This window comes from Myotis daubentonii, chromosome 2 (genome assembly GCF_963259705.1).
Source record: "Myotis daubentonii chromosome 2, mMyoDau2.1, whole genome shotgun sequence".
Classification (NCBI taxonomy): domain Eukaryota; kingdom Metazoa; phylum Chordata; class Mammalia; order Chiroptera; family Vespertilionidae; genus Myotis; species Myotis daubentonii.
This window is the reverse complement of record NC_081841.1, coordinates 4,810,041-4,823,237: the sequence shown is the minus strand read 5'-3', so window position 1 is coordinate 4,823,237 and position 13,197 is coordinate 4,810,041. Positions and strand designations below refer to the sequence as shown.

Here is a 13,197-nt window from a genome sequence, read left to right as displayed (position 1 = left end):
ATGGGATAGATGTCAAGAGGGGAGAGAGGTGTTTGAAGTTACACAGAAAGTGACAGTGTGAGGACTTCCCTTGCCGGCTGTGAAATTCCCTAAATTAAAAACCAGCAGACCAGCAGGTGCCTCGTGCCCAGGGACTTGGAGACTTCCTGGCCGGTCCCAGCCTGTCCGTAGCCCTGCCCAGGCAGGACTTGGCTAAACTCGCCAGGCCCAGGAAAAGGAGGAGGGAGGGTGAGAGTGTGCCCTCCACCCACTGAGTCAGTCAGGGGAGGATGGCAGTGGCGGAGACCAGACAGGGGCATCCCTTGGCTTACGGGCGGGCACGGAGGCGGGCAGACAGTGAGGAACAGAGCAGGGTTGTCCTGCCCCCATGACTCACCCCACCCGCCCATCTGCCTCTCCAGGGAAAGACTCCCAGGAGGTTTCGGGACACACATGGAGGGCCCATCCCATTCCCAGGCCGCAGGCTGGGCCCCTGGAGAGGAGTGTCGATCAGAGATCAGCATACTTTCCAGGGCGCTGTCTTGCAGGGGACAAGCAGCCTCGCAGGGCGGCTGAGTAGAGTGGGAGCCAGCCGAGGCTCTGCGGCTTGGAGAATGGCTTTCTCTTCCGCCCCAGCCTGGCCTTGCTGCTGGCAGGGTTGGGTTTTGGCCTGTTTGCTGATGTGAGGACACATCCTGGTTTGGGTTGGCCATTGGCATTTGCAGATGAACAATAATGACCCTGATGATGGAAATGCTACTTGTTTACTCTGGGCCAGCCACTGTGCTCAGCATTTCCCATTCATTGTTTCATTTAATTTCACAATATAGTTATCCCCATTTTAGAGGTCAAAGAAATGAGGTGACAGAGTAGGCAAAGTGGTTTGCTTGAGGTCACCCAGCTAGGGAATGGTCAGGGTGGGACTCAAACCTGAGTCTTCTGAGAAAGCAGAGTCCACACTCTTCGCTGAAGGGCGTCTTCCTGACAGGTTCCCTGCGGAGGGAGGGGCCTTGGCCTGGCTTTCTCCTTCCTGGCCAACTCCTACTTTTCCTTCGCCTCCTGATCCTAGACTCTCAGGCCTCCTGTGCACACCTGTCCTGTAACTGCTGTCCCACCTGTGCTTCCAGGGCAGATAAAGCACTTAAGCTAGGTGCGTTACTTATATTAACACTAGAGGCCTGGTGCATGAATTCGTGCATGGCTGGGGTCCGGGTGGCCCGCCCCAATGGAAGTCCATCAGGCCGGGCCAGTTGCGGGGGAGGGGTGCCAATTGGGGCCCAGATCAGGCTGGCTGGCTGCAGCAGTGCGCATCATAGCCACTGGTCGTTCTGGTTGTTCCACTGTTCGGTCACTGGGCTTTTATATATATATTTTTTAATATATTTTATTGATTTTTTTTTTTTTACAGAGAGGAAGGGAGAGAGATAGAGTTAGAAACATCGATCAGCCGCCTCCTGCACATCTCCCACTGGGAGATGTGCCCGCAACCCAGGTACATGCCCTTGACCGGAATTGAACCTGGGACCTTTCAGTCCGCAGGCCGACGCTCTATCCACTGAGCCAAACCGGTTTCGGCTGGGCTTTTATATATATAAACAGGAATGCATGCAAGGGGCCCTGGGGCCCACAGGTGGGCCAGCAGCTTGGACACAGGGATATAGGGAGAGGGTGGGCCTCTCCCTGGTAGGATAGAGGAAAGTGAGACCCCTGAGAGTGGCCTTAGGTCTGGCAGTCACCCTGGAGCAGGGCATCTCTCTGCTCGACACACTGTAGCAGGACTGGCCCATGGAGGGGCTGGACATCAAGGGGCTGGACATGCAGAGGTTGCGTGTTTGGCCTGAGAGGTTCTAGGCCCAAGTCACATGCTTGGGAGGGGAGGGACCAGTTTGGGCCTGTTTGGGGAGGGGAGGCTTGAGGAGACCCCGTCTCACAGATGCCCAGTGCTGCTTGCTCACTGTCCAGCCTGGAGGCTGCAGTCGGCTCTTCCATGCTGCCCCCAGTGGCACTTTCCACAGCTGTTAGGTTTATACATGAAAACAGCCATACACAGGTCAGCATCTCCGCCTCCCCACTTCCGAGCTGTGTGACGTTAGTGAGTGATCTAACTTGCAGCCCATTTCTCAATGGTATTGTGGAGATAGTGAGGGTGAGATGGGATTCAAGGAATACCTGGCTGCTCTCTTCAACCCAGGGGCCTTTAGGGGCTGGTGTGAATCCCTGCTGGGAAGGAGGAGGTTGTCTGTACCCTCCCCACCCATGGGCAGCATTAATGGGGCCCTGGCGGGGGAGGTGGCTGAGCCCCAGCCCCACGCTCAAGTGGGCCCTCTCACCCCTAAAGCAGCTCCAGCTCCAGAATTACCCAGCAAGAGAAGAACCAAGAATCCAAGCACCAGGCGTGGGGACAGAACCTGACTGAGGTGGGCTCTCACCTTTGCCCACTCCTAAAGGCCTAGCGGTCTGGAGCCGCAAATGCTAGAGCCAGAGGCAGCTGGAGGCTGAGCCCGCCTTCAGCCTCCAAGAAAGAGGCTGCTCCTCAGAGCCACAAAAAGGCACCACCCTGTTCTCAAGGCTCTGCTTCCAGGCCTGGCTCCACCATCTGAGTGAGGGAGCTGGGGTACTTGTCACCCTCCTGGAACCTGTGTCCAATGTGGGCAAGGACCCGTGGGAGTGGGCACTGTGGTGTCCTGTGCTGATGGGGCAGGTGGTAAAAAAGGAACCTGTGACACTTATGCCCACCCACGGATCAAGTGAGGATGAGTGAGTGTTTCTTGAAACCAAAGGGGCTGTGTCACTCCCACTCTCTCCATCCCAAATCGGGGACCAGAAACAAAACAAGCCAGGAGCAAGCAGAAGACTACTATATATCATGCTTTTAATACAAACTTAAAAAAATCTGGAACAATATAAACTGTACAGATTTGATCAATCTTTTGTTTTGTTTTTTAAACTAAATCTCTAAACACACCAATGTCCCATTCCAAAATATTGCACAACATTCTGAATACAAAACGCTGATTGTATTCCTCCTTCACTAAAGAAAACAAGTTCATTGCCCTGCTCCCCAAGCCCCTCTCCACATTGCCTCAATGCCCCCTTCCCATCCCTAAGGGTCAAACTAGAGAATCTAGAGCTCACTGCATTGAGAGAAAAATACATCATTTCGGACTAAAAGTTTACACTCTTTACAAGATGATCCACCTTTTGATTTGTTCCTGGAAAGAGGGGTAGATAGAGGATGGGGAAAGGGGAGAAAAAGGTTTTATTCTCCTCTTTTTTATTTTAAAGTTTGTTTTTCCTGAAAAAATATCTTTGTTTCTCTCCTCTTTTTAAGAAAAAATCTTGAAAAGAAAAAAATTACATTTTACGTTAGAAATATACATATATTATATATACCTCTTACATTTTACAAATGTAGCAAATTATTCAATACAAACGGACACCAAAAAATGTAAAAAATAAAAAAAAGTTTTCCTACCAAACCAGGTAAATTAGTGCAGATTTCTGTTTTCTTAAAATAAAAAAAATTTGAAGCAAAAATGCCTAGATTTGAGACAAGACAGACTGAACTGGGCCCAAGAGCCCAGCACTGGAGTCATGCTCCTGAACACACGTTTTTCTTCGTATTTCAAGACACTAAGGGGTTGGTCTCGCCCTCTCCCTACATGTGGCGAGAAAACAAGCTGACCAGGTATGGGGGGGTACCTGTGTGCGTGAGTTTGGGAGGAGGGAGCGGGGAGGGGGCATAAGGCAGCATCCAACCTTTCCCAGGGAGCAGCAACCTGCCTGGGCCTGTCACCTGTGTGGGAGCCAAGGGCTGGGGAGAGAGGGTGGCCCAGATTGGGCTGGCCCCTGAGGAGTCTAAGAGGACAGATGGTGCTGGGTTGAGGAGGCAGGGCACTGCCCTGCTGGGGGAGGTAGAGCTGGTGCCCAGTGCGGGGAAGGCTGGCAGTGTCTATCTGGGCTGGACCCACTGCCAGAGCAGTTGCCCACTTGGGTCGCTGGGGAGGATGGGGTGGGGTGCCGGGGGCTTTGGAACTTTCCAGTGATGGGGGCCCTGATGCCATGTGCCCCACTTGCCAAAGCATCATGGCATGGAAGCTGGCCCACTACGGGTGGGTTGGAGAAGCAGCTCGTCTGGCAGAGGTGGGGAGCAAATGCTCTTCTATATCCAAATGCCCAGCTTCAGTGGCTAAGCCTGGCCTGCCCAGACCACTCCTCTGGCATCAAGGCCAGTGGCATTAGGTCGGGCAGTGAGAGGGGATGGGCAAGAGGTACCAAAATGTTCCCAAGCAGGCAGGGGCAGAAGTGCACGACAACATCTACAGCCAAGGGACCCAAAAGTCTCAATTCAAGGCTCAGGGCTGCCCACTACAGGCACTGATTCAGAATTCCCACCCCAGGGTGCTTAGGTGAGCAGCTCCCACCCTGGGCTAGTCACACAACAGGAGGGTCCAGGGACTTCTCTTAGGCATCAGAGGCTGGGTATTCCCCTCAGCCCCTCACAGCTACCCTCCCCCCCCCCTTTTTTGGTCAAATACAAAAGTGCAGATCCCTCTGCAGTCCGGAAACCAGTCCTCCTGCAGTGCTTTCCCCTGGGATTGTCTCAGGCTCAGCCAGTCTCACCCACCATGTGACCCACCCTAAAAAAGGCCTGACAATCGCGCTGGCCTATTCCCCCACCTCAAACATAAATAAGCATTTGCTACAACCCAGAATCACATGGGGGGCGGACGGGACGGGGGGAGTTTCACATGGCTTGGAATTCTTTAAAGTAGGATAGCAAATCATCGCATATTGGCCCCCACCTCCCTACTCACACCTCACAGGCCCAGGGAAGAAAAGGCTGCCTGAGGCCACACATGTCAAAGGCTGTGTCTCCAGGGCCACGGTATAGTCTGGGACGCCAGGTGGGAATGGTGGTGTTCGGGCCACAGGACAGAGATGAAAGGAATTCCAATAGAGGGCTAACCTCCCTGGAGTTAGACGTCAGCTCTGGGGGGAGGGTGTCAAGCGGCCAGCCAGCAGCTCCCTGTGACCCATGCCTGAGAAGCAGGGGCTTGGGCCAGACCGATTTGGGTGGCAGGACACAAGGCCTGCTGAGGTCGGATGGCTCTGAGTGAGAGGTTAGCTGGGTGATGATACAGTGACAGGGGACAGCCTCTCCCTGTTCTGAGGGCCAGGCCCCAGCTGTGGCTCCTGTGAGCTTGAACACACCAAGCCTAAACCAGGTGTGTGAAGGAGGGAGGGAGGAAGAAAGGGAGGGAGCAGCAATTCACATCAGGACCATTCTTAGCACAGGAAGCCACTAATTAAAGATGTTATATAGAAAACTACATGTAAGGAAAAAAAAGAAAAAACAAACCCCAAACCAACCAAATAAATCATAGGCAGGCAGGAAAACAGCAAGGGGGTTGAGTTAAACACGATTCAGGTGCCTCGGCTGCCTCTTTTCTCTAGAAGTGAGAGTGAGAAGATTGGGAATATTTTCGTATATTTCTTTTCCTCTTTTTTTGGCCTTTCCTTTCCTTTTTCTCTTCTGTGGTCTTGGGTGCTCCTGGCCCCGCAGGCGGGGGGGTGGTCAGTTGGCCAGCACGACGGGCTGGAACGGCTGGCTGGGATACTGCATGGTGTTCAGGTTGTAGCTGAGGCCTTCCACGAAGGGCGTCTTCTCCAGGAAGAGGCTGTTGGCACCGCCTCCAAACACCTGGGTCATGTCGAAGCTGCTGCCGTTGCAGGTGCCGGCCCCGCTGCCCTGGCCATCGGCCCCATCAAAGAAGAGGCTGGGCGAGCCACCGCCATTGTACACGAACTCCTTGGCATTGGGCGAGAGCTGGGACTGCGGGGCCGGGCTGGGGGCGACGAAGTTCAGTGAGTGCACAGACAGAGAGAGGCTCTTGTGCTTCAGCAGGTTGTTGGTGGGCGAGCGGGCCAGGCGAGGCTGCTGCGGAGGGGGCTGCTGGCCACCTGCCCCCCCGCTGGCCACGCTCCCACCACTGGCCGCCCCTCCGCCCTTCTTCATCTTGGTGGAACCAAACTTGGTGGCAGCGAAGGAGGCAGTAGTAAAAGTGATGGGGTGGGCGGAGCGTGGAATGAAGGTGGGGCTGGGGGACTGACCAAAGGATGGTGAAGGGGAGTTGGACAGGGAGCTGTCCTGACTGCCAATGGGCACAAATACCTGGGCATCAGGGTTGAAGCTGCTCTTGATCTCCTTGTCCAGCTCTGGGGCCACACAGCCCTCGCTGTCATCCAGGTATAGCACTTTCACAGCCCCCTTCTCACCAATCTGGTAGGACACCTCGAAAGGGTCGATCCAGACGCTCAGCTCCTCAGGCACATTGGCCCGCACATCCTCCACCGCCAGGCCGCTCCGCTTGGCGGCCAGCTCCACCACAGGGTCCACGATCTCCCCAATGTGGACGCAGCGAAAGCCAGAACCCTTCAGTGGCTTGTCAGGGTACCAGTGGCCTTCATATTTCTTTTTTAAGAGCCGCTCTAGCTCCTCCCCAAACAGGTCTGCCCGGCGCCGGGGCAGCTTGTTGTACAAGTAGGAGATGATGAAGTTCAGGGCCACTTTGATCTCCAGCTGCATGGCGCTTTCCTAAGCAAACAACCAGTGCAGGGCACGCGCACAAGCCACGGACAGTGGCAGAAGACGGAAGGTGGGCAGCCTTGGGCTCCAGAAGGCCCTGGGAAACAAGAGGGGGCATCATGAGTAAACATGCAAAGAGCCGGGGTCCCGTGGCCAAGGACAGACAGAAAAACACCAACTGCAGGTCACAGACCCGAGGTCCCATTTTTGCCCCACCAGTGACTAGTTTTATTTGTGTGACTGGGCAAGTCACTTGTTCTGAGCCTTAGTTTCATCAGCAACATGAGGTTATCATGAAGATTAGGTTAGTTCAAGGATGTAAACTGCCTCACACGGTACCTGGTTTTTAGTAGGTACTTGATAAAATTAGCTTTTTTTTCCTTTTAAGTAATTCTAAAGAAAATAGGGTTGCTGCAGTTCCCAGTATTTTGAGAATTCAGACCACTGGATGACTGGCACCAAAAAAAATATCGAGCCCTTAATTCAGCTGGAGAAGGGAAGGCTCCTGCTAATGTTCTCTGTAATATCTTGGTGAAACTGTGCCCCCAAGTTGTCACAGGCGAAGGTCTAAGTTCATAATCTTTAGTTTTCCTCCTTAAGTGGAAGGAATGCAGGTCACTGAACAACATTTCGCTGGGTGTTTGGACTCCAGTCACATCCCATTTGTCATGCTGTGCTCCCTGGGTATGTGTGTGCTCTGGCTCACTCTGGGTTTGCAGAACTAATTTCAGAATTGCACAGTGTAACCAAGGCAAGCACTGCCACCCAGAGAGCCTCCAAGAATAGAGATGAGAGCATGAGCCCCAGGAAAAAGTCAAAACCTGTCAGAAGCAGAGGCCTGGGCCAACAACAGAACTGCTGACACTGCTGATGGCAGCTGCCCTGGGGCAGCAGAGGAAAGGAGAGGGAATGAGGGTCCTGCTGGCCAACAGATCTTTACCAGCAGCACTAGCATGGCCTGAGAGAATCTCTGTAGTTTCTGGCTAGAGCAAGCATGTCAAACTCAAGGCCGGCGGGCCGCATGTTTGACATGCTTGGGCTAGAGAGGGTAAGTGATGAGGAGGGCAGAGAGGAGGAATTTTCCATTACCCTGCGGCTTCCAGCTGGGGATCCATCATCACTCAGTCTCCCAGGGACAGTGTGACCACCTGTCCTTGGCCCGGGATCAGATTTATCAAGTGTTTGGAGATCCCTGGAGCGGAGGCAGCCCAAGATGAACACTCAGATTGTTATTTTGGGACTCCCTCACAGCCAGATTGCACAGAGGTCAAACAGGTTTAGTCCCCAGTTCTGGGCCAGCCTCATGTCTCAGGAAGATGATCTGTGAGGTCCTAAGACCCAGTGAGCTTCATCTCCTCACTTTCTCCAAACGACAGCTCCAGGCTCATGCTGTGGGTGAACTGAACTGAAAAGGCCACCCCCTTCCAGGGCCAACCAGGCCAGAACATGTTCCCAGCCAGACCTCTGGGTGAGACTGTGCGGCTGAGCTCAGCACAGAGACAAGACTGATCCGTGATCTGTCAAGGGCATCTTCTGTCCTGTGACCGATCTGGAGCTGGAATTTGATAAAAATCCCTTGTAGGTCCAGCACAGAGTATCCAGGGACTAATTATAGGCGTGAGGATCTCGCGTTTTCTGAACACCTGCCTCAACTACATCCCTTCTCATTTTCAGCCCTTTGACCTAACTTATTTCCCTATAATTTTCAGACCTGGGCCATGGCTCCCAGGGACATTTTTAGGATTGAATCCTCAAGCAAAGCTCTCGGAGGCAAGTCTCAGAGAAGATGCACTGGCTCAATCTGGAGCATCATACACACTGGCCAGGTCTAGTCCTGCCCTCATTTCAGGTCTGAGGAGGCAGAGGGTCACGTGGGGCGTCATCAGAGGTGCCATCAGCATGCCTCTCTCAAGCCCTCCACAGGGATGCCCAGGCTCCAGGGGACCCTTATCTCCTCTCAATCCCAGCCTCCAACAAAGACTTAATCTCCAAGTTGCTCCAAATGTCTATTCATGTCACTACAGATCAATTCCAGGGTCCTTTTAGTTTTCAGAGAAAGAAGAACGGTAGAAGATTAAGAGCCTTTCTGTTTGTGAGGCCTGAGTTCATCACCAGATGCAAAGCTAGCCACCAGGAACTTGGGTCTCCACTCAAGAAGAGCGGTATGGCAGGGCCACAGTGGTGGCCCACTAGAGGTGTCCAAACACAGAGGAGACTGAAAAATTGTGAAGAAAGTTGGTCCTGGTTCCCAAGAATGAGCCTGAAGTTAATTAAAGACAGTGTTTTCAGAAAAGTAAAAGAGACCTGAATCCAGCATCTGACACTTCTCCAGGCACACACAGCCTCGGGTATGCCTCCTACACCTTTCTAGCCCTCTCTAACTTGGGTGCATATCTGCCTTTCAAGTTAACCTCCCCTAAACAGTTCAGCCTCAACATGGGAGCATTTCAAATGCAGCCAAAGTCACTGGGATAGAAGCCTCCCACCTCAATATACAATAGAACCACTGTCATCAGCCCTGCCCAGCTAACCAGTTTCTGCAGCATCAGCAACTAAAGCTGCACACCAATTTATACCTCAGTGATGCTGCCGCACAAATAAGGAAGTATATATAATGCCACCTTTGCCTCTTTAATTGGAGAACAGGCTAAGCCAGATGGCTGTGGGGTGGAACCTTACAAAAATGCCAGACAACCAGACTGATATTTTCTGCTCTATCAGCTCAGGCTCTAATTTTGACTTCAAGAAGCTTATGGAACACAGGATTAAAGCACTGGTGCTGTCTTGTCTTTAACTAAAGATAGAAATAACCACTCTGATGAGTTTGTCCATTTTTTTTTTTTTTTTTTTTAGGCAATGGGCAAATTCTAGAGCTTGTATATAAAATATTCATAGAATGTGGTAAGATTAGAAAGCTTAGAAATAACTACCCTTCAATAAAAGGAACAACTAGAGTGGGGTTAAGCAGCAGGAAAGGACGCTAAGAACGTTTCCAACCTTGACTCAGGGGCAGAAGGTCAGAAAGGTGGCAAATGGGGGTGGGGTGGGGGGAGGCTGTGTTTAACAACAGCAAATCTACATTTTGTCAATATACCAAAAAGTTGCAAATGTGAGACTAAATTCTGTCTTATCTTATTTAGAATCTTACCCCCTTCACTAGTTTGCTTTCAGCAACAAAGTTAATCCTGCGCTGAATTGTGTTTTAAAGAAAAGTGTGTAAAAGGACAAAAATGGGGGGGAAAGGATGGCTGCAGACGATGTGGTGATGGGATTTCAGAGAAAACATCTAGCAAAAATACAAAGGAAGAATTTTAAGAAGATAAAGTTATGAAGTTATGTTTTAAACGAGAAAAGGAGAGATGAGGGCAGAGGAAGCCACCAGGCTCCCCAAACCATGAGAATCTATAAAAATATTGAGGCACCTGAAGCTTTAACATCCAAATCGTCTTACAACCAAGCACAACTGGATTCAAGTGAGTGTGGACAGAGGAGTCAGGGGGGAGGGATCCTCAATTTTGACAAGGCCAGTAGGTGTCATAAGTTGGGTGCCTGGGAGTCAGAGCTGAGCTCCAGGGGGACAGGGGACAAACCCATCCCACCGGTCCTGGAGCGCCCCGTTGGGCGGGTGTGGCTGAAAGATTCCAGGACTTGTGGCAACTGAGTGCGCCCCGCACCTGCCCCCCCCCCCCCCCCGCCCCCGTCCCACACCATCACCCCCAAACACAGGCTGGCACAGCCCCCGTCTGACTGCCAGGTTCCTTCCGCCTAGGAGGGCCTTTTCTAGGGCTCTCTCGGTTCCTCCGAAGCCGGGGAGACTTGACTGAACCCCAATGTAAGTGGAGAGACCGGCAGCAAAGTTGCGCTCTGCATTCTGGGAGTTGTAGTCCCCACAAACCTCACGCTCTAGTTAGAAGCAAGTGACCTACTTCCTCTGCACACTACACCTCCCTGCGCACTTTGGGAAGGCTCGGCCGGCAAACCACGCATGCCCAGTAAAGGGAGCTGGCCGACGGTCGGAGAACCATGGAAAAGTTCCGATGCACATGCGCGCTGTGGCGGATGGCCCCATCCCCCGCCCTCGGCCTAGTACATTTTATATAAATTCTCCTCGTCAGGCCCACGCGCTGTGGTTTACCACCCTACCGTATCCATGCCTTGGTTTCTCGAGAGGCTGAACTCTTTCTCCCCACCACCTCCCATGACCGCGGAACTAAGGATCTGCTTCAAATGAGTTCTTCCCGGCTGAGGGCGGCGGACTGGAATGGATAAGGTCACATTCCCGCCCCGCTGCCCCTGCGGCTTTAATCTGTATTCCTGGGGCTTGGTGGTCTCCGTCTGGAGTTGCTGTAGGTTCGGTGGATTCAAAAAGAAAAGAGCCTTTTCATTCAACGCCCAGCGGGCTCGGCTCCAGCATCCCAACAGCCAAGAAAGTAAGGGCAGGAATGAAAAGCCTGTTCCCCGGGCCTCTTGGCCAAAGAAATTCCCAGATAAACTGCGGGGAGGCGCCAGGCCGACAATCTGACGGCCGATGCCAGCGGGGCCCAAACCTCACGCCTCTTCTAATCCAAGTCCCAGTAACCAGACCCGGAGAGGAACATGGGAAAAGGTTCCCGGGCAGGGAAGGAAAAACTGTGCCTCTGACACCTGCACGGCCCCTTCCAACACTTAAAACTGTTTGCATCTCCTCCCACTGCAAGGCCTGCTCTCCGACCAGACTTACCAGCTTCTCAGCAAAGCTCCCCTGCGGAGCGCTAACCCTCTCTAATCCCTCCCTCCACACAAGCCTGCTCCCCCCTCCCCCCCCTTAGGAGGGGGATGGGGACAGGTGCCCAAGAAAGCCACGGGGGTGTTTTTCTGCTGGAAAATCTAAGATGAGGGACCCACTCCTGGGGGCGGGGGGGAGAGGAGAAAAAGGTCAGTGTACTGAGCTGGCCCCAAGACCCTCGCCGCTGGCCCCCAAGTTGAAGCCTGCTGGATGGGGTTCTGGTTCCCTGGGGGCTGGGAAAGGGCCTGCCAGTTGCCTTTCCTCTCGCTGCCCCCTCCTTCCCCCCCTTTCTGGTCAAGGACACCGTCCATCCCCTGGACAGGAGGGAAGGAGCTCAGGCTCTTCCTCCCGGGCACCTCACCCCATCAATCCACCCACTGCTATTGCTCTCAAGGCACTTTTTTTCTGGCCCAGTTTTCCCTGAAAACACTAAAGAGGATAAAGAGCTTAAGCCCAAATGCTGAATTCCGGCTCAGTGGCCAGAGGACAGCCAGCAGTGACCGGTTCAAAAGGGGACTGTCCACCCTTCATCCCTCAGGCTTCACCCGGCCAGATACAAACCCTATTAATCCTTGCCCCCCCTTCCCCGCACAGGGGAAAAGCAGCAGAAAAACAAGGCCTGCATTCCTCCTGCCTCTGATGTACTCAATGGTGATGGGAGTTAGGTGTTTTGGAGGAACAAGAAAATTCTAGCCAGTCTCTAGGGAGATTAAGAACTGAGGGGAGCGGACAAGGGGGAATGCACCCCACCCAGAAGCGGGCCACATTTGGAGGAGGGAGAGAGGGGAGCTCTGGGGTACCCTAGGCTGAGAGCGAGCGAGCGTGCGGCGGGGAAATGGAGCGCGGAGGGAAGGGGGTTCCCGGGGGAAGGGAAATGCTGCCCAGGTGTGGGGCGGGGGCGCGACAGCAGCGTGGAGCGTCCAGCGAGCGAGGAGCGGGGGTGGGTGCGGAAGCCGTGGGGACTGTCGGGTCTCCGGGCCCCCCACGCACTCACGGGTCTCCGCGGCGGCGGGCGGGCTGCCGACCCGGCGGCTTCTCCCTCCAGAGCGGTCCTGGGCGCGGGGCGGAGGCCGCTCTCCCTTCCTTCCACGGGCGCCGCCAGGCCGGGCGCGGTGTCCCTTCCTTCGCGGAGGGTTGGGGGCGAGGCGGAGGGTCACGGGCTCCGGCTCTCAGTAGTAATTCTCGCAGCTTTCCAGGAGGTCGGGCTCCGCGGCGGGGGCGGGGGGCGGGAGGGCCGGCCGGCGGCGGCGGCGCGGGGACGGCGGGCCGGAGGGTGGCTGGCGTCGCGGGACGGAGGACGGTCCGGGCTGTGGCCGGCGGGCGGTGCTGCCCTTCGGGCCCCGCGTCTCCCAAGCCGCTCCCTCCCCTCCGCCGACGACCCGCACCTGCCCGCGCCCCGGCCCGAAGTGAGCAAAGTCAATGAAAAGTTTCACCCTTAGCAACCCTGCGCATGGATCCGCTCCCGCCCGGCGTGATGCGTCCTCCGCCCGCGGGGCGGGGCCGGGCGGCCGGGACTACTTCCGAGCGGGCGGGCGGCGGAACCCCCGGCGCTGCCGACGCGCGGGCACCTGCCCTCGCCCCCCCGCCGGGCCGAGTCTGCCCCGCACCCCGGTCCCCGCTCCAACGTCAGCGAGGCCGCCTGCCCTGCGCATCGCGGCGCCTCCTCGTAGTCATGTCCGTCAGGCCCCAAACTACTGAGATCCGCTCGTCGTGCAGGCTGTGTCCGCAGGTGGACAGCGGGCTCCGGAGGGCAGGGTCCTGGGATGGGACCGCGCCGCCCGCGAGGGGTGTGCTGGCTGCGGGGAGCACGGCTGTCGGCGGCCCGACACTCGCCTCCAGGCCTCCTCGGCGAGTCCCTCCAGCT

General features: G+C 54.9%; 1 protein-coding gene across 3 annotated transcripts; it reads right to left on the bottom strand.

The window, feature by feature from the left end:
- Nucleotides 1-2,831: 2,831 nt before the first annotated feature.
- Nucleotides 2,832-12,467, bottom strand: TOB2 (transducer of ERBB2, 2). Of its 3 annotated transcripts, none has more exons than XM_059680804.1 (2): nucleotides 12,328-12,467; nucleotides 2,832-6,665 (listed from the first exon to the last, which is right to left on the bottom strand). In XM_059680804.1, the coding sequence occupies exon 2, from the start codon at nucleotides 6,566-6,568 to the stop codon at nucleotides 5,558-5,560; it is 1,011 nt and encodes a 336-aa protein (XP_059536787.1). In that variant the 5' UTR covers nucleotides 6,569-6,665; nucleotides 12,328-12,467; the 3' UTR covers nucleotides 2,832-5,557. The 3 variants fall into 3 exon arrangements, with proteins under 3 accessions (XP_059536787.1, XP_059536788.1, XP_059536789.1); XM_059680805.1 differs by having other exon boundaries at nucleotides 12,324-12,462; XM_059680806.1 differs by lacking the exon at nucleotides 12,328-12,467 and adding an exon at nucleotides 7,658-10,213.
- Between the last annotated feature and the right edge of the window lie 730 nt (nucleotides 12,468-13,197).

Bases quoted from the DNA above. Each gene is read 5' to 3' on its own strand.
- TOB2 (XM_059680804.1), bottom strand. From the start codon at position 6,568: ATGCAGCTGGAGATCAAAGTGGCCCTGAACTTCATCATCTCCTACTTG.